At 48.5% G+C, this 23,541-nt stretch overlaps 1 protein-coding gene across 3 annotated transcripts in view; it reads left to right on the forward strand.

Moving 5' to 3' along the window:
• ALOX5 (arachidonate 5-lipoxygenase) overlaps nt 1–23,541 on the forward strand; it is a 41,190-nt gene that overhangs the window by 8,810 nt on the left and 8,839 nt on the right. For all 3 annotated transcript variants that reach the window (XM_059169596.1, XM_059169594.1, XM_059169595.1), the window contains exons 3-7: nt 1,551–1,632; nt 9,179–9,301; nt 17,319–17,425; nt 19,509–19,681; nt 21,253–21,399. In XM_059169596.1, the coding sequence (XP_059025579.1) occupies nt 9,183–9,301; nt 17,319–17,425; nt 19,509–19,681; nt 21,253–21,399 (546 nt within the window). In that variant the 5' untranslated portion in view covers nt 1,551–1,632; nt 9,179–9,182. The remainder of the gene's footprint in view (nt 1–1,550; nt 1,633–9,178; nt 9,302–17,318; nt 17,426–19,508; nt 19,682–21,252; nt 21,400–23,541) is intronic.

A 23,541-nucleotide genomic window follows, 5' to 3' on the forward strand; every position in this document is an offset into this window, starting at 1 on the left:
TAGTCTAGGTCTTGTCACCTAGTCACCTGCTATGTTCCCCAAAGTTCCATCAGTCACTGCAGTAAATGTCCAACACCCTCAGGGCCAGGAGAAATGGAGCTTACACCTTTTGAAACTTGGCACGTGCAGTTTCACATGTTCTGACTTACTCATACCACTGGAACTGAAGAGACCAAATTTCTCAGAGCCAGGTGCCAGAGAAAGAGGTGTATTAGAAATGATAAATGTCGAGTCCCCACGACAGTGTCTCCTACAGCCAGGGACAGCTATTGTTACAATTAATACTTATCTCGCCTTCACTGGCCTTTCACTCAGGCTGCACCTACTGGATGACTTTCCATCCCCACTGGAGAACAAAGAGGTGCCCTATTGATCTTCCTCTGTAGGCCCCAGTTCCAGCCCTGGACTGGATCTGCCTCAGCCAGAAGGGGTTCTGAGTGTGGGCTAAGAACTGGTGGGTGTTGGTCTTTAATGAGATAAGTACAGAGACTGAAAGTAGGCATTTACAAGCTTTTATAGTAACTTGCAAGGATTATCCTGTGACTGTTGCATCTTATAATAAAGACCGGGCTTTGTTTTAAATGTCCTTGGCTTGTTTTTTATTTCATTTTTCCCGTAGTTAATTTTTATTGCATTTTACAAAAATATCAGTCTGTGATGGAATGGACATTTTTAAAAACCACAGAGCTGGTGAAGCACTATTATAGGCCCCCTTTTCAGGAGATGTTCTGAAATCCTGCTAGTCTGGGCTCCCACTAACTGTTCACTGGATTTACCTTAAATATATAATATTTATATATATATAAGTAATATATATATATTTATATATGTATGTATGTATAAAGGGTAATCAGTAATGAGCCTCTCCTGCTCTAAAGGCCCTGAGCAGCTTGACCTTGCCCTTAAGCTACTTGCCCCACTCCTGAAATGAGAACCAAGACACCTTTGAATCTGGGCTAGAGGGAGGAAGAAGCAGCTCAGGTCCATCATGATTATAAGGACAATAATAATAATTATTGTGCCCACTTCCTGGGTGCCAAGCACTGTGTGAAGTACTCCCAAAATCCCCATCATGACCCCCAAAATAGGCATTATTATCTCCATTTTACATGTGAGGAAGCTAAGACAACTTGCTATATACCCAGTGCTTGCGGGAGAGAGGCAGCAGATCAACGGCCTGCCCCCATAACACCTGATAACCAAGCCCGGGGCTGGATGTGATTCTCAGGGCCCCGAGTGCCCCCAGCTTAATGAGTGAGCAGGCAGAAAGAGGGGCAACTGGATTTGTCTTTTACAATGGGAGTGGCTAAGAGCACAGGTTTTGAATCTTGTGTTGAAAATCTACTAATTAGGTATATGACCTTGGGCAAAGTTCAAAGGCAAAGCTGTTCAAACTCCCTAAGTCCCAGTGTCCTCAGTATGAATAGGGGAGGGTATTCTGAGGCAGGTAAAGATGGCACACAGGCAGGGGATGTGAGGGAAACCCAAGTACTGAACGTTGTTACCCTTCTTCTTGTGGCTCTTCTCACAGTCCTGCCCTTTCCTCACAGCAAAGTTGGCCTGCGATGACCAAATTCACATTCTCAAGCAGCACAGACGTAAAGAGCTGGAAACACGGCAGAAACAGTATCGGTGAGTTACGACAAATGGCTATAAAAAAAACTGTGCCCACAGGTTATGGCCGACCACTGCTGACAAATAATGGCCAAGCCACCAGTTCCCTGGAGGGCTCCCCAATCCTCAAGCTACCCCTGACCACCACTCCAGGCAGAGATGGTAAAGAACATTATGGAGAAAAGTTGAGGTCAACCATTTCAGCATTTAGGAGGAACTGGGCAGCAAAAGCTTGGATTTACATTAATGTTCTTTCCCCTCCCAAACATGGCTTCCATAGAGTTTGGAATTACATTGTTTAGGGAGAGTTATATAGCAGTGGAACAATAAATAATAACAAGGAAATGATTCTCATAAAAGGGAGAATGGTGAGTGGGAAGCAGGTGCAGTGTGGGGGTGCCAGTAACATTCTGATTCTCCATCCAGATGTTGGTTATATAGATGCGTGCATTTTTCTGCATGCATCTGTACATATATATACATATACACGTACACATATTCATATATTCAATTTCATAATAAAATGTTTATATAAAACTTTTATGGCTTTATATCAGGTAACGGAAGGTAATCAGATTATATGAGTACTGTTAAGATTTATGAATTTGTGATTTAAGACATTTGTGTGTGAGCTTCTCAGCTCAGACACCATATGGATGTGTACTGAGACTTGTGTATTTGGCACAGTGCACAGGGCATTGTCTGGGAGCTCTCCACCACCATTCCCATCTTAAAGGATTGTTATTTCTATTTTTTTTTCTGAAGTAATTTTTTTAAATTTTTTCCCATTTTTAAAAATTTTTTAAATTTAGATTAATGAACATATAAGGTATTATTGGTTTCAGAGGTAGAAATCAGAGATTCATCAGTCTTATGTAATATCCAGTGCTCATTATATCACATGCCCTCCTTAATGTCCATCACCCAGTTACCCCATCCTTCCACCTCCATCCCCTCCAGTTGTTTCCTATGATTAAGGGTCTCTTATGGTTTGTCTCCTTTTCTGGTTTCATCTTGTTTTATTTTTTCCTCTCTTCCCCTATGCTTCTCTGTTTTGTTTCTGAAATTCCACATATGAGTGAGATCACATGATAATTATCTTTCTCTGATTGACTTACTTTGCTTAGCACAATACCCTCTAGTTCCATCCACATCATAGCAAATGGCAAGATTGCATTTTTGATGGCTGAGTAGTATTCCATTGTGTGTATATACCACATTTTCTCTAACTATTCACCTATCGATGGACATCTGGGCTCTTTCCATAGTTTGGCTATTATGGACATTGCTGCTATAAACATTTGGTTTTCCCTTCAGATCTCTACATTTGTATCTTTGGGGTAAATACCCCATAGTGCAATTGCTGGGTTGTAGGGTAGCTCTATTTTCAACTTTTTGAGAGTTGTTATTTCTACATTCTTTCCTCAGCTTTCCTCCCCACTTCGACCACCCCTGCCAAAACCCCTACAGTGAGTACTTCATGTACTTTTGGCCCTGTGGGAAGAGGGAATCTTAGACTGTGGTGATGCTAACCAACTTTCAGAGAATCGGGCTAGTTTGTATCCTGTTAGGTGAGTGGACAAGTTTTATCAGTTCCACTGTAACTCAGACTAAGATGTTACCAGCTGATAAATTAGTCTTACAGGCACGTTGTCTTAACTCAGTATTTTCCAAAGTGTGCTCTGGAGCACTGTCCCAGAACTTTGTCCTCAAGATAAGACAGGTTCAAGAAATCCCATGCCCTTCCTGGAGGTTTCCAGGGCACATAAGCATGAGAATTCTGAAAAGTTCTGTGCTAGTGGACTGTGCTTAATTTTTTTTAGTCCAGTGTTTCCCGAGAGAATCTGACATATAATTCTTAGCCTCCAGCAGAACAAGTCCTTCGTGGAACACCCTTTGGAAAATGCCCCTTTCCTAAGGAGTGGTCAGTCCAGGGGTGTGTTTGTTTCACAGTGATAGGGCTGTGACTAGGAAAATGGGGCCAAGAACTTTCTGGGGAAACAGTTTTCCCCTTTCTTAGATCTAATCGTCGTTTTTTTCTTCCTCCTTCCACTCATCTGTCCTTTTCAGACGCATTCCTCTCCTTCCGTTCAGGAAACACTGAACTTTGCATCGTCTGCATAATCTAGGGGTTCCTCTTTCTCTTGAACTCTCGGGGTTCCAGATGAGAGTTTGGAAGTGAAGTAAGAACCGTCTCCCGTCTGTCAGCAAGCTGCAGGTCCAGCTGGCCCTCGGCCCTCAGTGAGCCAGGCAGGCCGTTGGAGAAGCCCACACAGCTCATCACGCACTGCTCTTTTCTTACTGTGACTGCACAGATGTAGATGGTGCACTCAGACAGAGCAGCGTGTAGTGTAATGGTTTGTGATTTATAACACATAATCTCTTCATGGCTTGCTTTTTTCACCCATTATTCTGTTTTGAGGGCAGCCAGTTGACACAGATAGGTGCCATCCATCTGTTAGGCATCTGGACAGTGCACCATGGTAGGAGCAAACCACCAGGCTCGCCCACTCTCCGGCGGAGGGACAGGTGGGCCGTCGTTCATTCCTGGCTGTCGCAAGCCACACCTCAGGCAGCTTCCTCGTACGTCTCGTGGTGCTGTCATGGAAGAGTTTCTTTAGGGGCTATTCCTACGGATAGACGTGCAGGATTGCAGGCCACATTTTAAGTTTTCTAGATATTGCCAGTTGTCTCCCAAAGAGGTTCTGCCAGCTTTCACCCCTAGCAGCTGTTTCTGAGGGTTGCAATTTCCCTGCATTGTTGACATACTTTTCATCTTGAGACATTCTTGTTCAGGTCAGTCTAATGTCCTGAAATTGTATCTCCTGGATTTCCTCATTCTTAAATTGCCACATATTTCTAGCTGTGTGTGAATTCAACCATTCCCCTACTGATGGACATTCAGCTTTGTTTTCATCTGTCTGTCCATCTGTCTCTGGCATCACCCACAGTGCTGCAGGACGCAGCCTTCCACAAGCAGCTGGATGTCCTGGTGCTTTCTTCACTGTCCATTAAGTTCCAGAACTCACACTCCTGGGTCAAAGTAGCAGTTTCATTTTGAGAAATACTAACAAAAGTCCTTTCCCACAATTTTATGCTAATTTTTGGTGCATTTTCCAGTTGCATGTGTATACCTATGGCATACCTGGCCATGCCGATCTTTTATATTTTTAACAATCTAAAAATCCATAAGTTGGACCCCATTGTTGTTTTAATCTGCATTCCCCTCACCACTGGTGAGTTTCACCTCTGTGGAGGGCCTCTTCTTTGAATTGCCTATGTGTAGGCTTTATTTTTCTCCCTTCCTTACGATTAATCCAAAGGAGCCCTCTATATATCAGGCTAGTATCCTTCCGTTATAAGTATAGAACATGTCATTTGTCTTCTGTTGCTTTTGTCACGGAAGATTTTAGTTCTTTGTTTTCTTAACTACATGTATTGGTTTTCCTCTATTGCTTCTGGGTTTCCTGCTTTGCGTAAGAAGACCCTCCCCACCCCAGTGTTACATAAATACACCTTTACTTTTGTCTAATACTTTTGCGATTTAGCCTTTAACATTTGGCTTTTAATTCGCCTGCCCTGTATTTTTATACACGATGTGAAGCAGGGGTCCAGCACCCCCAATATCACTTATTATGGATTATATTCCTCCCTCCTGCCTGGAGCAGACCCCCACCGTGCAGAGCCAGCCTAGGACAGTGGTTATGAATGGGCGTGGGCTCTGAAGCCTGCTTCCAAGCTCAGCTCACTCTATGTCCTGCAAAAGTTGCTTAGTCTTTGTGTGCCCCACCCCCTCAATCTAGAAGATGGGTAAAAGAATAGTACTACCTGACCAGGTTTTGAGAGAATTAAATTGATTAAACCATGAAAACACATAGACTAGTATTTGGCATCTAGAAAGCCCTGGATAAGTGTTAGCTAGTTTTCTGTCACATTTACGTATTTTCTTGGAGCTCTTTCTGGACTTCACATGTTAGTCCACGTTTCCACTCTGCAGCCCAGTGCCATGTTTTGATTATTTAACTTTCTTTTTTTTATTATTATTGAACTTTCTAATATATGTTAATAGCTCTGACATTCTCTCACTGTTTGTTCTCTTTTAAGATTTTCATGATGAGGATTGCTTTGAATTACATATAAATGTGTATGTACTGACATGCTGATGACATTCAGTCCTCCCCACCCCCGTGGAGACCTAGAACACAGTGTGCCTTCCCCCACCTAGATCTTGTGTAATGACCTTTTGTAGAGTTTCTAATTTTCTTCTTGCAGGTCTTTCTCCTCTGTGGGTACTTTAGACAAAAGAAAGTATAGCTTGTACCATTCTGAGTGGCCTATTCTTCTGTTTGTAAATAAATATTGCTGGGATAAAGATAAATTAGTTATTTTTTAAAATATTTTCCTTGTATTGACATCTTACGAAGCTCTTTTATTGGCACTAATCTTTTCTGTTAATGAGTCTTTTTAGTTAGTCAGTCATACTATCTAAATGATGATAATTTTGTCTGTTATTTTCCATTATTTACATCGCTGTATTTTTTTCTTATTTCACAGCTGGAATTTCCAAAACAAGTAATAGCAGCAATGATGGTCTTGATTTCTGAAAAAAATACCTTTGATATGTTTATTTACAATTATACTTGCTATTGTTTTTTGATGAATACTCTTTACTACATTTTAGAACTTCTTGGTTCATTCTAATTTTTTGGCTGAACATCTTCAGTTAATTTCCTCAGAAGAGGTTTGGGGGTAATATAATATCTGAGTCAGTGCTTGTCCCCACCCCCCAAAAATTCTCCCACCCTCACCAATTACTTGATGATATAAGAGGCTTAGAGGATGACCTAAAAAGAAGTCTGTAAACACTTGACACCATCTCCCCATTTTCAGTATAAAATGAAAAACCTAATGATAATTCTATTATTTTTCTTTTCCTGGAAATTCATGAGCTTATGAGAGCATCTCTCTTCTCTCCCCAGTCCCCCTCTCCTCTTCCCTCCCTCCCACACCCTCCCCTTACCCCCTCCTTTCCCTCTCTCCCTCCCTTTCTCTTTCTTCCCCCCCAACACACACACACACACACACACACACACACACACACACACACACACTCGGTCTTCTCTCTCTTTGGCAGTATATATCTAAACATGCCCTTTTTCCTTTTCTTTCCTGCCTAGGACTTACTCGGAAAATTGAAGTCTTTTCAACTTAAGAAAGTTTTTCTCTTATTTCTTGATTTTTTTACTTCTCCATATATTTCCTCTCTCTCCTTTTGGACCTCTTAGTCTCTGTATGTTAAATCTTCTATATCTGCCTTTCATGTCTCCTGTGGTTTTTTTCTTTAAGTTTTTATTTTAATCCCAGGTAGTTAACATACAGCATCATACTAGTTTCATACATAATAGTACACTATTCAACACTTCCATACAACACTCGGTGCTCATCACAGGTACACTCCTTAATCCCCATCGTTGTTTCCTTTTCTCTGTGGTTTTGCTCTGCATTTGTGTTACATTCTCTTCCATTTTGCACAGAGCAGCGCCTGGCCCATGACAAGTTCTCAATAATTATTTATTGAATGAACAAATTTTGTCCAGGAGACAAATTAGATCTCTCATTGACTGTTCTCTTTTCCCATTTCTCTGTTGAATTTTCAATTCAGAAATCATGTTTTGCTGTTGAAGAAAGTCTTTTAACATTCTACTTATATCTCTTTAACACTTCTCCTTTTTTAAAATAAATGTCTTTTTTGCTTCTTTCCTTCCTTCGGCCTGGTTGTTCAACTTGGCCTTCCTCAGTGGAGTGTGATTTTATTTTTATTTGCATATTATCAGTGGGCACGAAGTCCTTTGACCCCTGTGCAGGTCAGCCTCTTAGGTGTCTGAGACAGCAGTGGCCTGCAGTAGGAGGGACACCAACGTTTTTAGTGGTGAGCTTACGAACTGTGCTGTCTCCATGCACTAAGTGGCCCTAGTCTCCTGGCTACCCTGATGGGGCACGTCCATCTCTCAGTGCTGCCACCCTCAGGAGCCCTGGGGAACAGCAGCGGGAGGCCGGGAGTTTAAGGAAATGAATCATTTTCTAAAACAAAGGGGAAAAAATCAGTAGATTAGTTGACGTACATGCGTCTACATTTTATCCTGTTAATGTACCAGCAGTGATGCTAATACATATACAACAAATATGGAAGATTAAAGTCCAGAAAAACAGAATATTGTAAGTAAGCCAACAGTGAGAAGTGACAGTACTGCATGACAGAAAATGCTTTTCAAAATGCATCTGCTCTGACTGAGCGTATCCAGTTCCTGTTCACCTCTGGTGGTCCTATTGGGAGTCTTACTGGGCCGACAGGACAGCATGAAAAACCATAGGGACTTTCATGACAGTAAAAGGACAAGATGATACTAAAGGGATGCCAGAGTTTTTTATGACCTCAACTCTTAGTGCTTTAGTTTGCTGTCATAAGAGAGATTTTATTAAAGGAGAATTAGGAATACAAAAGGAAAAGCTCTTTACTCAGAATGTAAATTTTGGTTTTTAAACAAATATAAGATCATTCTCCCTGAGCTAAAGAAACAATCTTGATTAGTTTGAGTTTTGTGGTAAGCAAAGAAAAAAAAAATAAAGCTTTTTTTTGTTTGTTTTTAAGTAAAATTTAAGGGGCACCTGGTGGCTCAGACTGTTAAGTGTCCAACCCCTGATTTCAGCTCAGGCCATGATCTCAGGGTTGTGGGAACCCCACTTCAGGCTCTGTGCTCAGTGGGGAGTCTGCTTGAGATTCTCTTTCTCCTTCTGCCTCTGCCCCTCCCCACCATGCTTGCAGGTGCTCTTTCTCTAAAATAAATAAGTCTTTAAAAAAAATAAATTAAAAACAAAAACAAAATGTATGTGCCCAGTGCCGCAGGAGAAGTTTCAAGACACCAGGATTGGAAAATTTGGGCTGGACAGAGTGCATGGCCCATGCTTGGGGAGAATTATTTTGATTATAACAGTCACTAAGCTGGCCACGGACAGCGTCTGTGCCTAAAGCCCCGCATCCAATCACCCTGCTGTCCTGGGCACCCTACTGGGAAGGAGTGACTGCCATCCCCACTCCCCAGCCACCACTCAGAGTGCAGGGGCATGTTGACTGAACTGGAGGGATACTGGCTGCCCAGGTCAGCCTGGAAGTGGGGGAGCCTTACCCACTTCTACCTCCGGTGACCAGCAGGGCTGCTCTCTGCCAGGGGAGAGATGGCGGTTGAGTGTCCCATCAAATCAGTGAGGTCTTCGGCTGCTTCCTTTCAACTTCTTTTTATGCACTGGTAGGTGCACACCTACCATTCTCTACCCCTCTGCCAGGAACCCAGTTTCAAGTTCAGAGGACCTTGGGCCTCCTACTGTGATGCTCCGGGCACAGGGAAGCAGACTACCATCAGCCCCTGGGAGGGGTCCCTGTACCTCTCGGGCTGCACACTCAGCTGTCGGAGGATACCCCCTCAGACCACATGGGCAGCCTTTCGCCCGAGGGGCCAACCCAAAGGTGACCATTTGATAAAATTTTCTTCTTATTATTCATTCTCAGGTGGATGGAGTGGAACCCTGGCTTCCCTTTGAGTATTGATGCCAAATGTCACAAGGATTTACCCCGAGACATCCAGTTTGATAGTGAGAAGGGTGTGGACTTTGTTCTGAACTACTCCAGAGCGTGAGTTTCCAAGAGCTTAAGGATGCTGGGCAGGCCCTCCATGGGTCAGGGCGTGGGTGGGACCCTCACTCCTTTCTCTGTAGGGGCTTGGGGCTGGGGGGTGGCTCATCTGGGCGCCTCTTCCCACATCATTTGACTGGATCCTCAGTGCACAGCCACAGGGTGGCCTGTATCTAAACCAAGTTACCACCATGATGACTCCAGACACCAGACATAGCTCTGTCATCAGCCCAGAGTCTAGGTCTTTCCTTGAAGTGCATCATCCCCATCCATGTCTCATCCCCCCTGGGCCAGTTCAAGGATGGACAGAGTCCAGCCTGTCACCTAGGTAGCCGGGCTCTGCAGTGAGAATGGCCACCGTGGCTGTGCTGGTCGCTGACACCCATCCCTGGCTGTCCATCCCAGCAGCCCCATGAGACAGGCACGGTTGTGATCCTCACCTTATCTTTGGAGAATCTGAAGACGAATGAAGTCACATACCTTGTTCAGTGGCCTCTGCTGATAAGCAGCAGAGATGTGAGTTCTGTGCTCCTTCTTTATGACTGAATTCCCACAGGGCTTCTACTGAGCCTGCTTGGGGGCTCCTGAAACGTATGGAGCCCCAGCACCATCCCAGGGCCAGTTGGGGAGCCCCGAGATGCGCCTTGACACTTTAAGGAATTCTCACAATCATACACATCTAGAAAACTCTACATCCATGATTCTGCCACCCGACTGAGCTTCAGCACCCGCTGGTTTCAGGCCAACTCCACAGCCAGAAGGAGAGTCTCTGCGGTGGGGCCCTGGCCTCCTGTACACATATCCAGGAGGCAGACAGGTAGAGAGCCACTAACCCAGTCAGCTTCGATGGTAGCATCTGCCTAGAGCAGAGCTGCTCCCCTCGAGAAGGGCCCCGCATCTGGTTGGACACACTCAGGCCTCTGCCAAAGTCTTCCTCCTCCTATGCACATTTAGGAAGAACTCTACATGCAAACACAGCTTTACAATCAACCTCCACAGGGGACCCCCTCTATGGAAAGGGAAAGACCATGGGCATTCATCTCCCTCAGGTTGCACCTACCTTGGGGGGATGAGGTGGTAGGGGCCTAACACTCATCACACCTCTGCTGAGTGCCAGGCTCATAAGTGTGGGTGTTTTCTAGTAGAATCATCTATTTTAACCTTCACAGCCATCCTGGGAGGTAGACACTGTTCTTGAATGTTTCCAGGTAAATAAACTGATGTTCTGCTGGATCCAGGCCATGGAATTTGTCTAAGGACATTTAGGCAGAGATAGGCACAATCAGAATTTGAATTCAGATCTATTTGGGTCCAAAGCTGGGGATATTTTTTACCCTGCTACAACTGAGATCAACTAGGAGAAAAACTAAAACCAAACATCTACATTAGTAATGTAGTGTAGTACCCAACATCTGGCTTCCTGGAAACACCAGGGCAATTAAATGTCTCATGCCCCACCCAGAGATTCCCAAAGTCATGTGGGTTTTAGGGCAAAGCCCTGACCAGGATGGTCCGAGCAGGAAAGAAGGCCTTTGTGGGGGGCAGACTGGAGAGGAAATGATAAGGATGGAGAGGCAGCAAGATCAGAGGAGATGATACTGCTTTGTGGAATAGGAGCACCTCTTCTTAGTAATGGAGAAGGTATAGATGACAGAGGGATAGTGGACGATGGATGGATGGGTAAATGGTGGATAGACAGATGGAAGAGGGATGGATGGATGATGAAGGGGCAGTGGACGATGGATGGATGGGTAGATGGTGGATAGATGGATGGTAGAGGGGTGGATGGATGGTGGATGGGTAGTGGATGATGGATGGATGGGTAGATGGTGGATAGACAGATGGTAGAAGGATGGATGGATGGATGGATGGATGATAGAGGGATAGTGGATGATGGGTGGATGGGTAGATGATAGAGAGATGGATGGATGGATGTTGGGTGGAGGAATGGAGGGAGCAAAGGAAGGTGGATGGCTGGTAAAAGAATATGTGGATAGATGGATGGAGGGTGAGTAGATGGACAGTGGAGTGAAGGCCAGATTTTGCCTTTCTTATGTCTGCTCAGTGTTCATGAAATTAATTGCCATCTTTGTATCTCAGGAGCCTAACTCAGCAGCTTCCACAGAGTAGGTGCTCAGTAAACTCTATCGTAAGGAATGGAGTATGACCCAGGTGGCCTCTCAAAGGCCTTTGTTATCACCTCTTGGGTACTTCACACACCCACACTCACTCTCTGTCTTATTCTCTTTCCATCTCTCTCTCTGCCACACGCACACACGCACACGCACAATCACCTTTCTCCTCTCATGTACCCCCAACACGGCTGACAGCCTCTTCGCTGTACTCTCTCTGCAAGCTCGCCCCGCCCGGCCATGCCCAGACTGCTAACCCAGCCTCCGTGACGCCATTTCTACATATGTTCTCGGAGTCCCCTGGGGGATTCCAGTGTATAGTCAGGGCTGGAACCACTGGCCTCCATGCCTCCCTTGGCCTCATCCTCCACCCAGTTGCCTGTGGGGTCATGTCTATCCCCTGGGATCTCAGGATGTATGTCCTTCCCTCCCAGCTCTGTCATCTCTCCCTGGGACATTCAGGAATACCCTTCTACCTGTTTCCCTAGGATCCATCCAACACAGCAATTGGAAGTTCATTCTCAAGTGCCCATATAGTTTGTTGGAAGCTCCTTCTACAAAGGCAAATATAATTCTTTTACTTCCCCATAAAAGCCTCACTGATAACCCTAGCTCCAGGAGAGAGCCTGCACATCTCTGCCGGGCTCCTCTGCCTTCTCTCCTGCCCCCAGATACAGAGGACATCCCAGCCATATATACATCCAGAACTAGTTAGCAAGGCATCTTCATGCCCTTTGTCTTTGCCTGTGCCATTCCCTGCAACTCAGATACCATTCTGCCCTTCTCGGCCTAAACTCATCATTTTTCAGGACCTTCTCCCAGAAGCTTCTAGAAGCCCCTGGGCCTGAGTGAGTTCTCCTCCCTTGTGCTCCCCAGTACTGGCCGCACAGGCCACCACTTCTCCAATGACATCACAGCCCATCTTCAGCCCATCTTTCTCCACATCTGCTGTATAACTTGGTCCCTTGAACTGTGGACTATTTGGCAGAAACAAGCAAAGAAATCTTGAAGTGGGCACTCAGCCCCTCTTGCTACAGCACAGCTTGCAGGGTGGGGGGGTCAGCTAAGCCCTGCCTCTGCTGGCTGAGCACCATGAGGTTCTAAGAAGGAAACTAGAGATGTGCCCCCTGCCTTTGAGGAGGTTGCAGCCTGAATGAAGGGAACTGGACGTCAAGGAGATAGCTCAGAGTACCCCCCACCCTAAGAAGATGAGGGGCACATGGGAGAGGCCTCTGGGCCAGTGGAGGGTGATGTTAGGGAAGCTAACTTCTCTGAGCCTCAGAGTCTCATCTGAAGAATGAGACCACAGCTCCTGCTCAGGGCTGTTGTGTGAATATAATAAGGCCACATATGTCAACCCTGCACAGAGAAGATGATCCCTAAAAACAGTATTAGTTTCCATCCATTCTTGGTAATGGGGTCAGGTCAACAGGACTCAGGTCTCCATCATCACACACCCACTGAACACCTGCCTCCTCAGATTGACTTCCGCCCTCAAGGACTCACAGAGGACCCCTCAGTCTGTCTGGTGTTGTCTTCTTATGGGGACCATGAAGTCTGCACAGCAGGAAGGCATCTGGCCTGGCCTTGCAGTGAGCAGGCAAACATAGGCAGGGGCCTGGAGGAATGGGACAAGGATGCTCTGGCAGAGAGGGCACCTTAGGCCAAGGTCAGCTGTGGCAGGGCCTGTTCATAGAACCAAGTACATTGTAACATTTCCTGGTGGCATCAAAGGAGGAACAACTTGTGCGTTTACTGACCGCTCACTGTTTGCAGACTAGAGCTTGATTGCAGGCATTGGTGGGCTGATAAGGGAATATCCCTTTAAAGGAAATTGAGAAAGAGAGCTTCCTTCCTAGTAAGGTAGAACACTGCAGAAATAGGACTGAGTTCTAGAAGAGGTGACCAACCTCGTGCCAAGACCAGGTGGCTTGGACCCTCATGCCCTGGGCATTTACCATCAGATGGGATCCAATGGAGGCAGCTCCCTGAAGGGGCACCCTTCTCCATGAGGTCCCAGGGGCACCTCACTGTGACCACAGATGGCTTCCTGGGAGGGAGGCCTTAGAAGAGCTGCCACAGCCTGCACAGACTGTTCCGGGCCTGCGTTTGCGGGGTTCGGTGACAGACGGGGAACTCTGAGAGTGATCATTGCTGCATTGCAGAAGCTCGGCCTGGCTGCTTTCAGGGGTCAGAGGAGAGAGTCTAGAGCTGGTGAAGAGGGGAAGCAGGAGAGTAGGGAAGATTGTGGGATGTGGTATGGATGGACCTGGGATCTGGTTGGAATTCAGGCATAATGGAGAGACTGAGGGGAGACCCCCAGGCTTCCTTGGCCTGCGGATCCGTCTGTCAGGAAAATAGAGTGATCCTTACAAAGCGGAGCTGGGGAAGGAAAGGGGGAGATGAGTGCCAGTTGGGAGCATTGATGAGGTTGAGAACCCCAGGCAGCCTCTGGTGGTGTGAGCAGGCTCAGGAACAAAGGCCAGAACTTGCAACAGATAGGATTTGGAACTTGTCTGCTTGTCCCCCAGAATGCCAGTGCTTAAGGCTGTAGACGTTAATATTAATAATGAGGAACTATTAGGGCACTACTTGCTAATGTTTGTTGAACTCTTTTTATGAACTATGGCTTTCTGTACATTAGGTCAGCCCTGTGAGGCAGGGACAGTCATTGTGCCCATTTCACAGGTGAGAAAACTGAGATGCAGCAAGATTAGGGACTTGCCCAAGGCCGCATGGCTGGAGAGTGATGGGGCTGAGATCTTAGGCCAGGCCTTTAACACCTGGTGCAGAGCAGCCCCATTTCAGCTGTCATCACTCAGGGACTCCCAGCCCCATCCAGACTGCGTCCAGACCCCAGCACTTGGGTCTGGGGCTCCAAGACCCCTTGGTGCAGCCCCCTAGAGGTCTGACGGAATGTCCTTGAGGAAGAGACATCAAGTGCCTGGCATCCCGCTCTGCATGGACAGAACCCACAAAGCCAGCGCCTAGCTAGCCTGTGTCCCTGCAGCCCACGCTGGAGCGTGCCACTCTGCCCATGATTAAATCAAGTCCTGCTGTGGGAAACAAACTTGTGGCTGAGGTCACCAGAGAGACCTTCTCCATTGAATCTCTGGCTTTGGGCAGTTCAGCCTCCACACCACTTGTGAGTAATTCCGGGGACTTGTCTCTTCTGAGCCACCTGCTCTGCCTGGCATGAGGCAGCCATCCTGTGCAGGTGCTGCCCCCCCCTCTCCAAACAGCAAAACTATGAAGTGGAAACTGGAGATGCTGTTAGAAGGAAAGGGGCAGGGGAAGCTGAGGAGACCAGACCTGTCCTCTCTCCTGGCACAGAGCAAGCAGCCCAGTGCATGTTGGTGCTGGCTGTGTGACCCTGAATGAACCAGTTGCCCTCTTTGGGATGCAAGTTCCTCTTTGTGCAGGAACAGGTCATTGGAGTCCCAACAGTCCAGTTGTCTGTAAGCATGTAGAAATATTTGGCCTTGAGGACATGCAAATGTTTTCCTCCTAATTCCACTTCTTCCTGAATCTGTGGCTTCCTCTGGGTACCAGGCCACCCCACCCTGTGTTCAGTGCCAGCCTTTTGTTTTGAAGTCAAAGACACCCAGCTGGGGAGACGATGAGCCAAGGGCTGTGACTCACTCCCGGTTCCCCACAAGATCCTCAGACTCACGACCTCTTTCCTGGGCACCATCTGGCATGTGCTGGGGCTCCTGGGCCTGCAGAGACCTGGGAAGGCCTGTCTTCTCCCAGAAACGTGTCCTTTTCCATACCCAGCCTCCAGTGGATGTCACAGTGCAGTTTACTCTCAGTTAACGCTGCTGTCTGCCCCAGGAGGCTGAGCGGCTGAGGAAGGGGTAGCGATGCTGATAGCAGCTTAGCGGGGCCTGCCTAGCCGTGGTGAGGCTCCAAAGCGTGTGTGCAAAATAAGAGTGCGTGTAAGAGCCCCTCCCTCCTGGGGAGGGGCTAGAATAAAGTGTTGAAGAGACCAGTCCAGTTCATTCTCTCATTCTCCAGCCCCGGGGTGTGGAGCGCAGGCTGTGCGCATGGCACAGCCCAGGCTGCACCCCAGCACCTTCCCAGCACTGCAGCCTCTCCAGAAGCCTCAGGCAGCTGGGTCATCCAGCTCAGAGAAGGCGAGGCCCATAGAAGTGACCAGCCTCATGGCTCCTGGACCCACTCTGGGCAGTGTGGCCTCCTCCTAGGGGTCCCAGGGCAGCTGGTGCAGAGGAGAAGCATTTGCTAGATTAAGCAGGGGGATCAGAAGGGGAGTCGTAAAGGTGTGCCGTGTTCTGCCTCACGTGCCTTTCCCACATCTGGCAGGGCTGCTTTCCTGCATTCGGCCACTCAGACTTGCTGTCCTCGTGCATGCTTCCTGGTAGCTCCCCTGGGATGAGACAGCCATCTGTCCCCATCAGCCAGGGTCACTCTGGACAAAACACCCAAATCTCAGTCCTTTGATGCTGCTCGGAAAGGTGTGAGGTGGCTTTGGAACTCCCACGCTGTCCGGCAACTGTGCTCAGGCCCCAGCCAGCACCAACCCTATCCCCTCCCACCCACTCCCCACCAAGGAGCGGGTCTAAGGAGGGCCCCTGGCCTGCACAGGTTGGGCTGCTGCTTCGGGGGGGCATTGACTCTGCTGCTCATGCCTGAGAGGTGGGTGGATGGGAAGGGGGTTCCCCAGGAGGAGCACTGGTCAGCATGGTCCCCTGCCTGGGTATATACACTGTCTCTCTCAGTCAGTGATCAGGGCTGCCAGAGTCACTGGAGAGCCTGGAGTCCCCGGCTCCGCATGGAGCAGTGCAGATGCACCCTTGTCCTCCTGGTGCTGCAGGCAGAAGCAGGGCTCAGCATCGCTGAGACAGCATCATGGGGCGGCCTGGGCTGGGGAAGGGGAGCTCCCCTGAGATCAGAGGAGGTGTGGGGGTTCTCGAGGCCAGCCCTCCAGATACACTCACCCCATAGACCCAGGAGGAGAAGAAAAAGGGCACTTGAGGCAGAGGAACGGCACATGCGAAGGCCCCAAGTGAGGATATAGAAAAGGCAGTGCAGGCGGGAGGCTTGAACTCTGGAGTGGGCAGTGAGCGTTGACAGTGGGGAGGAACAGGGTGACTGCCTGGTACCCTTAGCTATGGGTGTTCCAGAGAGAGAAACTGAGGCAGAATGCATCACATGAGCACTGAACAGAAGGCCCTAACCTCAGTCCTGCACCTTGCTTGAGTTAGTAGGGAAGTCTGGGAGACCTCTCTCTCTCTCCCCCACCATTCCCAGGCCTGTTCCAGAGTTCCCTCCTCCGGTAAGCCCCTGGGATCGCTCAGACCACTCAGATCTCACTCCTGAGTGTGTGCAGCCTGCTTTTGGGATTTATGAAGCTCCTGTCCTGGCTTATTTGGCCGTCCTGTGTAAGGAGCATTTGGAAAACTCGCTCTCTCTTGGTACCAGGCACAGAGCCAGAGTTAGGCAGAAAGTAAGTAAGGGATGAACTCAATCAAACTGCTCATGCCCTAAAACTCCAGGTGGCTGGCTGGAGTAGCTGTGTAGGAACTAGGGTGCTCTGTGCCTGGGAGCTGGTCCCTGGTGAGGGCAGCAGAACTTTACTGAATGACTGAAGGCGTGGGTGAAAGCCGGAGTGGAGGGGATTGGAGGCACTGTGGGCTGTTCTTGAAGGCGGTGGCAACTTTCCTTTCCAGGGGAGATGCAGTTGAGAGAGCATCGGCATCGGTGCTGGTTCCTGTCCTGGTTCCACCAGGCCGACCAGCTGTCCTCTCAGAGCGGCCCTGGGTTCAGTTCTTTGCTACCCAGGAGGCCACAGTGTGAAGGGGCTGTGTGGAGTGGGGCAAGGCCAGAGTGAGTGCGAGTGGGGAACGCTGTCTCCTGGTCTGCAGGATGGAGAACCTGTTCATCAACCGCTTCATGCACATGTTCCAGTCTTCCTGGAGTGACTTTGCCGATTTCGAGAAAATCTTTGTCAAGATCAGCAACACTATTTCTGGTGAGTGTACACACCCCTTTCCCGGGGTCTCTCATGGGGCTGGGGAGATTTGCCTGGGACCAGGAAAGGGCCGCCCCACCCCTGCTCCTACATGGCAGCTGGCTCCTCCCCATCGGCCAGGCCCGCACCCCTGCCACAGCCCCCGCAGTTTCCCAGTGGTCCCCCTCCCGCCCAGAGCTTTCCCTTCCTTGGGCACTCAGGGCTAAGCACCCTCAACCTCACTTTGTCATCAAAGGTCTCAGAAGTGTCAAACTTTGTATTTACGTGAATCGGTCATTTATGGTATATCTGAACAGAGTAAAAGCAGAACTTAGCTTGCTGTTGTTTTTTTTTAAGATTTTTTTTATTTATTTGTCAGAATGAGAGAGAGGGAGAGAGCGAACACAGGCAGACAGAATGGCAGGCAGAGGCAGAGGGAGAAGCAGACTCTCTGCCGAGCAAGGAGCCTGATGTGGGACTCGATCCCAGGACTCTGGGATCATGACCCGAGCCGAAGGCAGCTGCTTAACCAACTGAGCCACCCAGGCGTCCCTTAGCTTGTTTTTTAAGCATTTACAGAAAAGTAACCTTGGGTTTGCTTGGACTCGGATATGTTTGGTAGGTGTTGACTTGCAATAGCAACATAATTATCAGGGATGGTCCAGGAAGGAAAAACAGAAAAGATAAGGAAACAGGAGTGATGGGTGAAGAATGAACGTTGAAATAAGCACCTGGGAAGACCCTGCGCAGACTTCTCCCCAGGAGGCCCCTCTGCTCCCCCTTCTCCCTCCTTCTCCCCTCCTTCTCCCTTCAACTTAGGTGGAAGGTCTGGAGTCCCCCTCTCCCCTAGAGGCACAATGTTATACAGCAGATCTCTAGAACATACTCATCTTGCTTAACTGAAACTTCTTGGTCATTGGGTAGTAACTCCGCATTTCCCCTCCCGCAGCTCCTGGCAACCACCATTCTGACTTTAGGAGTGTGACTGTTAACAACCACGTGTCAGTGGCATCGTATAGTATTTGTCTCCCCATGACTGGCGGGTTTCCTTAGCATCATGTCCTCTGCGTTCACCCACGCAGGCAAACTGCAGGGTGTCCTTCCTTTCTTAGGGCTGTTTCCACACCTCGGCTGTTAGGAAGTGTGCTGCAGTGATCATGGGAGTGCAGATATCTATTCCAGGTCCTGATTTAAGTTCTTTGGGATAAATGCCCAGAAGTGGGATCGCTGGCTCATACAGTAGTTCTACTTTTAATTTTGGGGGACCCCACCCTACTGTTATCCATAGTGACCACACATTTTGCATTCCCACCAGCAGTGCACAAGGTTCCAGTTTCTCCACACCTTCTCCAACCCCTGCTTTCTTGTTCTTATGATAGCCATCTGGACAGGTGCAAAGCGGTACCCCACTGTGGTTCTCACTTGCACTTCCCTGATGATTAGTGACATTAAGCAATTTTTCATATACCTGCCGGCCATTTGTACATCTTCTTCGGAAAAATGTCTGTTCCAGTCTTTTGTCCATTTGTTAATCAGTTTATTAGTTTTTTTGCTATTGAGTTATGGGGTTCTTTATATATTTTGGAGATGAACCATTTATCAGATGTTCAGTTCACATGTGTCTGCTGCTCTATAGGTTCTTTTCACTCTGTTGACTGTTCCTTTGCTGTGCAGAAACTTTTTTTTTAAGATTTTATTTATTTATTTGACAGAGATCACAAGTAGGCAGAGAGGTAGGCAGAGAGAGGAAGGGAAGCAGGTTCCCTGCTGAGCAGAGAGCCCAATGTGGGGGCTTGATTCCAGAAACTTTTTAATTTGGTGCAATCCTTTTGTCCATTTTTGGTGGTGTTTTTGAGAATGAAATTCCCCAGGAACCTTCTGAGCCACCAGGGACAGCTCAGAGAGAACAGGGTAGCGCCATGTCCTGAGCCAGGGGTCAAGCAATAGGGCACAGCCAGCGGGATTATGGTTGACCAGCTGGTCGGCAAACACGTGGGGAATGGGACCCAGCAGGGACTCTGGTCCTCAGCCAGGGTCTGAAGGGCTGCAGCCCGGATTGCCGCTACTCAGAGCTTGGGCAAGGCCACCGTTTTCTCCCCTTTAGAGCGGGTCATGAACCACTGGCAGGAAGACCTCATGTTTGGCTACCAGTTCCTGAATGGCTGCAACCCAGTGTTGATCCGGCGCTGCACGAAACTGCCCAAGAAGCTCCCTGTGACCACAGAGATGGTGGAGTGCAGCCTGGAGCGGCAGCTCACCTTGCAGCAGGAGGTTGAGGTAGGACCTGGTTGTTGGATGACTTCAGCTGTGGCCAGCTCAGATGGCTAGGTCATGCTTTGTGGGGCAGAAAGCACTTTCTGCCGGCTGGTGCTCACGAACCTGTCTCCAGGCGCCTCTGCCAGGGCAGGAGGAGATCAGCTGCCCTCGGTGAGGAGGTCTCCTCCTTTCCCTGGGCACTTATGGAAAATGTCTTGTCCAGTGTGGGATGGTGGTAATTCTCAGTGCTCAGGGCTGGGAGCATGCCTGTATTTTCAACATCAGTGTCACTAATTAAAAGAGCTCCCCCTCAGTAGGGGCTAGTTGTGGGCCAGGCTTTGGGACAGAAGCTTTACACACATGGCTGTTGGGTTGTCACCAACCTTGCAAAGGTAAGGAAACTGGAGAAAGCCACAAGCCTTGTAATAGCACAAGGAAAAGAGAGAAAATGGGTGGAATTTTTAACTTTCTAATTAAAAATGTTGGTGTCTTCGGCTTCTGCCCTCACCTTCCTCCTAACCCTCCTTCTGGCTCACCTGCAGGGAGCTGAGGCCCAGAGATGGTCCTGGCTCTCTAGTTCGTTGGCCTCTCCCACCAGAGCCAGCACAACAGTACCCTGCCCCCAGGTGTCTAGGTGGCCTTCTGTTTCTGGCCACATGTCTTTTTTGCTCAGCTTGCCTTGGGGCCCCAGTGAGGGAAGGGTGGTCTATGCCATCTGTGGAGATCCACCTTCTGCCCACCTGGCTCTAGAGGGCTACCTGCCCAGCTGACCCTGTCTGTCAAATAAATAAATAAAATCTTTTAAAAAAGAAAAAGAAAGGAGCACTCACAGCTCTCAGGTTGGGCTCCCTGTAGAAGACTGATCTATAGTCCGTGAAGAGTGGCTTTCTCCCTTCCCTACATCCCAGACACATGGCTTTTTTTTTTTTTTTTTTTTTTTTTTATAACAACCCCAGAAAAAGAGCCCGAATCAGGAGTGTCAGCAAGATCAATGAATTTTCACCGAGTTACCCCACCTTGCCACCAGCCTCAGACCAGGCTGCAGAACACACGAGGGACACAATCCCTCTTGACCCCAAAGAGTGTACCCTCCTCCAAGGCCTAAGGACCCCCCCCCAGGACCCTGAAGACCCCTGCCCCTGCAGATGCCCCTGCAGAACCTTCCACCCCCGAAGACCCGGCCCCATTTCTTCTCCCAAGGGTGACATGTCGTGACACCATGTAAGTGCAGGCCGGCGGCGGTGCTCTGCAGAATTTGCATTCTTGTCTATCTAGTCTGCACCCTCTCTGCTTCCTTATGATGCTGCCGCTCTGGGGCATCGTCCAGCATCTTGCATGAAGGCAACACAGCTTCCAGGGACAACACATGCAGACCAGGCCCCTGCCATTCCTTCACATCACCAGAAAACCGCCACAACCTCTGAATACTCTGGATGCGAATCAGCCCAGAGTCAGAAAACAAAACTGTCCATTTGGAGCTCTGATCAGATGTTAGGGGTCTCTAAAGCCACCTCTCCCTCCCCCTGGGCCTGGTTCTTGGGTCCATCTCTGTCTGAGGCTGATGCGGCCATATTTCCTCTTGCCTCCTGCAGCAAGGGAACATCTTCATCGTGGACTTTGAGCTGCTGGATGGCATTGATGCCAACAAAACAGACCCCTGCACCCTGCAGTTCCTGGCAGCGCCCATCTGCTTGCTGTACAAGAATCTGGCCAACAAGATTGTCCCCATTGCCATCCAGGTAGGCCATCACCCTGCTCCTTTCCTGGACAGCTCTGCCCTCAGCAGCAAGGGCTTGGCAGGGAGTTTCCTGGGTGTCTCCACCTGAACCTCCAGGAGAAGGTAACCACTTTGCTTCACATCTCCTAGGGTGGGTGCAGAAAGCTGAAGGCTGTGCCAGGTAGATAGGAAAAACAAGAACTTAGGGCTTCCTGCCAGCGGTGGGAAGAGCTGGTCCCAAGCAGCAGGAAGGGCTCCCCTCCCCAAAATACAATTGACAGATTCCTGCTGAGCACCTTCCCTGGGATAACATACCACCCACCTTGCTCCCTCCCAGAATCCTGACCAGGGGCCCCAAGTCAGAACATCAAAAGGGGTCTGGCAGGTGAGGCTGTGAGATGAGCTATAGACTGAGGCCACCAGGGAACACCATGGAGGCTAGGGTCAGGAAGGGGCCAATGCTGCAATGCTGCCTTCTAGCGCCCAGGGTTTCTTGTTTCTACCAAAGAAGATGGAAGAGAAAGAGGAGCAGTTCGGGTGAATGGAGGCAGGGGCAGAGCATCCTCTCTCCCACTCCCGGCTGCTGCTTCCTCAGAGCACCAAGCACTCTGTGACCACTGGTGTGCAGACAGTGGGAAGGCAGCACCCAGTACAGGACCAGGTGTAGGTCTGTGAAGAGGGCTGCTGCCTAGGGGCCCATGTGGGGGACAGATGGACAAGCCATCTGCAGACTTGACTTTGAGCCAGCTGTGAACTGGACGTTGAGTGCTATGGGCATAAGAGCCACTGGTTTGCCCTCTGCTAACCCCATGACAAGACTGTCCCAAAGGTTAGCCTGCACAGTCCACAATCCCTTACCCTCAATTCTGAAATCTAAGAAGTCCTAAAACTGCTAGGTTTTTCAAAAGTGTGCACCAAATTCATTGGCAGCAAAACTTGCTCTGAACCAAAAGGAAAGACTGTTTAGAAGCTTCGCTGCACCCAGTGTGGTATGCATGTGCATCAGAGAGAAGTACTGATGCATTTGATTGTAAAATAGTGTGTTGCCCCAGACCCGGTGTAGGGGGAGAAAGGTGTCACCAAATGAAGTATATGCACTGCTAAAATCCTAAAACTTCTGGATTCTGAGACACATGGTCATCAGGGTTCCGGACTAGGACCTGGCTCAAGTTATATCATTGTCATGACAAGGCTCCGAAGTCAGGGACTACTGCCATGAGTCATGTCCAGCAGAATAGAGGACAGACACAGGTGCACAATCAGCATAGTGGGGCTTAGTGCCAGGCTGTCTGGCTCCAGAGTTCATGCTCTCCCAGGCTCCTGGTCTCGGGCACATCTTCCCCCAGAGGAATTCCTAGCCTAGCAGAGAGAAGCCCTGTGCTTAAGAAACTGAAGCTAAAGGTAAAGGGACATGAGATGGGGAAAAAAGCAAAGAGGACTTAGAGACCTAAGGAAAGGAGACGTTTACCAGTGGCAGGCACCCTGAAGCAGCCTGTCCTCCAGAGAATTCTTGGAGTGGCCTGGAGTCAGGGGCCTGGCTTCAGTCCCAGCTCTGTCACTTGCTAGCAGACGTGGGACCTTGGGCAAGTCACAATGCTCCTGAATCTCTTCCCTCTGTTAAAAATGCAACATTTGCAAACTATGAAGAACCATGAAAATAAAACCAAAAGAATAATAAATCCAAACTTTGGTTCTTTGAAAGGTTCAAGAAAATCGAAAGAAAAAAACAAAAATACGTAAGATTAGGAATAAGACATAATCACAAGGGTGTTTGTTTTCTTTAAAAGTAATAGCATGGCATCACATTTTTAAATTGGAAGCAATGGGTAAAAACCTGGCAAAATATAAATTATGAGAAGAAATTGTAGAAAATAGGCCAATATCCATATAAGCACCTGGGAAGCTGACTGAACATCTAGTGGGGTGAGGGGCCTGGGAACTGAGCAGCTGAGCTCCAGCCAGCGTTTACCCAGCAGATACTTGCCGAGCTGTTTCACAAGATTCAGCTCCGGATCTCGTTCTGGGAAGCCAGCATAACCTTCATGCCGAGCACCCCAACAGGCAGACTCCCAAAGAAAGCTGAAGACCAATCCAAGTTACAAACACAGATTTTATTTTATTTTTTAAAGATTTTATTTATTTGACAGAGAGACAGCAAGTGAGG

This window comes from Mustela lutreola, chromosome 4, assembly GCF_030435805.1.
Source record: "Mustela lutreola isolate mMusLut2 chromosome 4, mMusLut2.pri, whole genome shotgun sequence".
NCBI classification, from domain to species: domain Eukaryota; kingdom Metazoa; phylum Chordata; class Mammalia; order Carnivora; family Mustelidae; genus Mustela; species Mustela lutreola.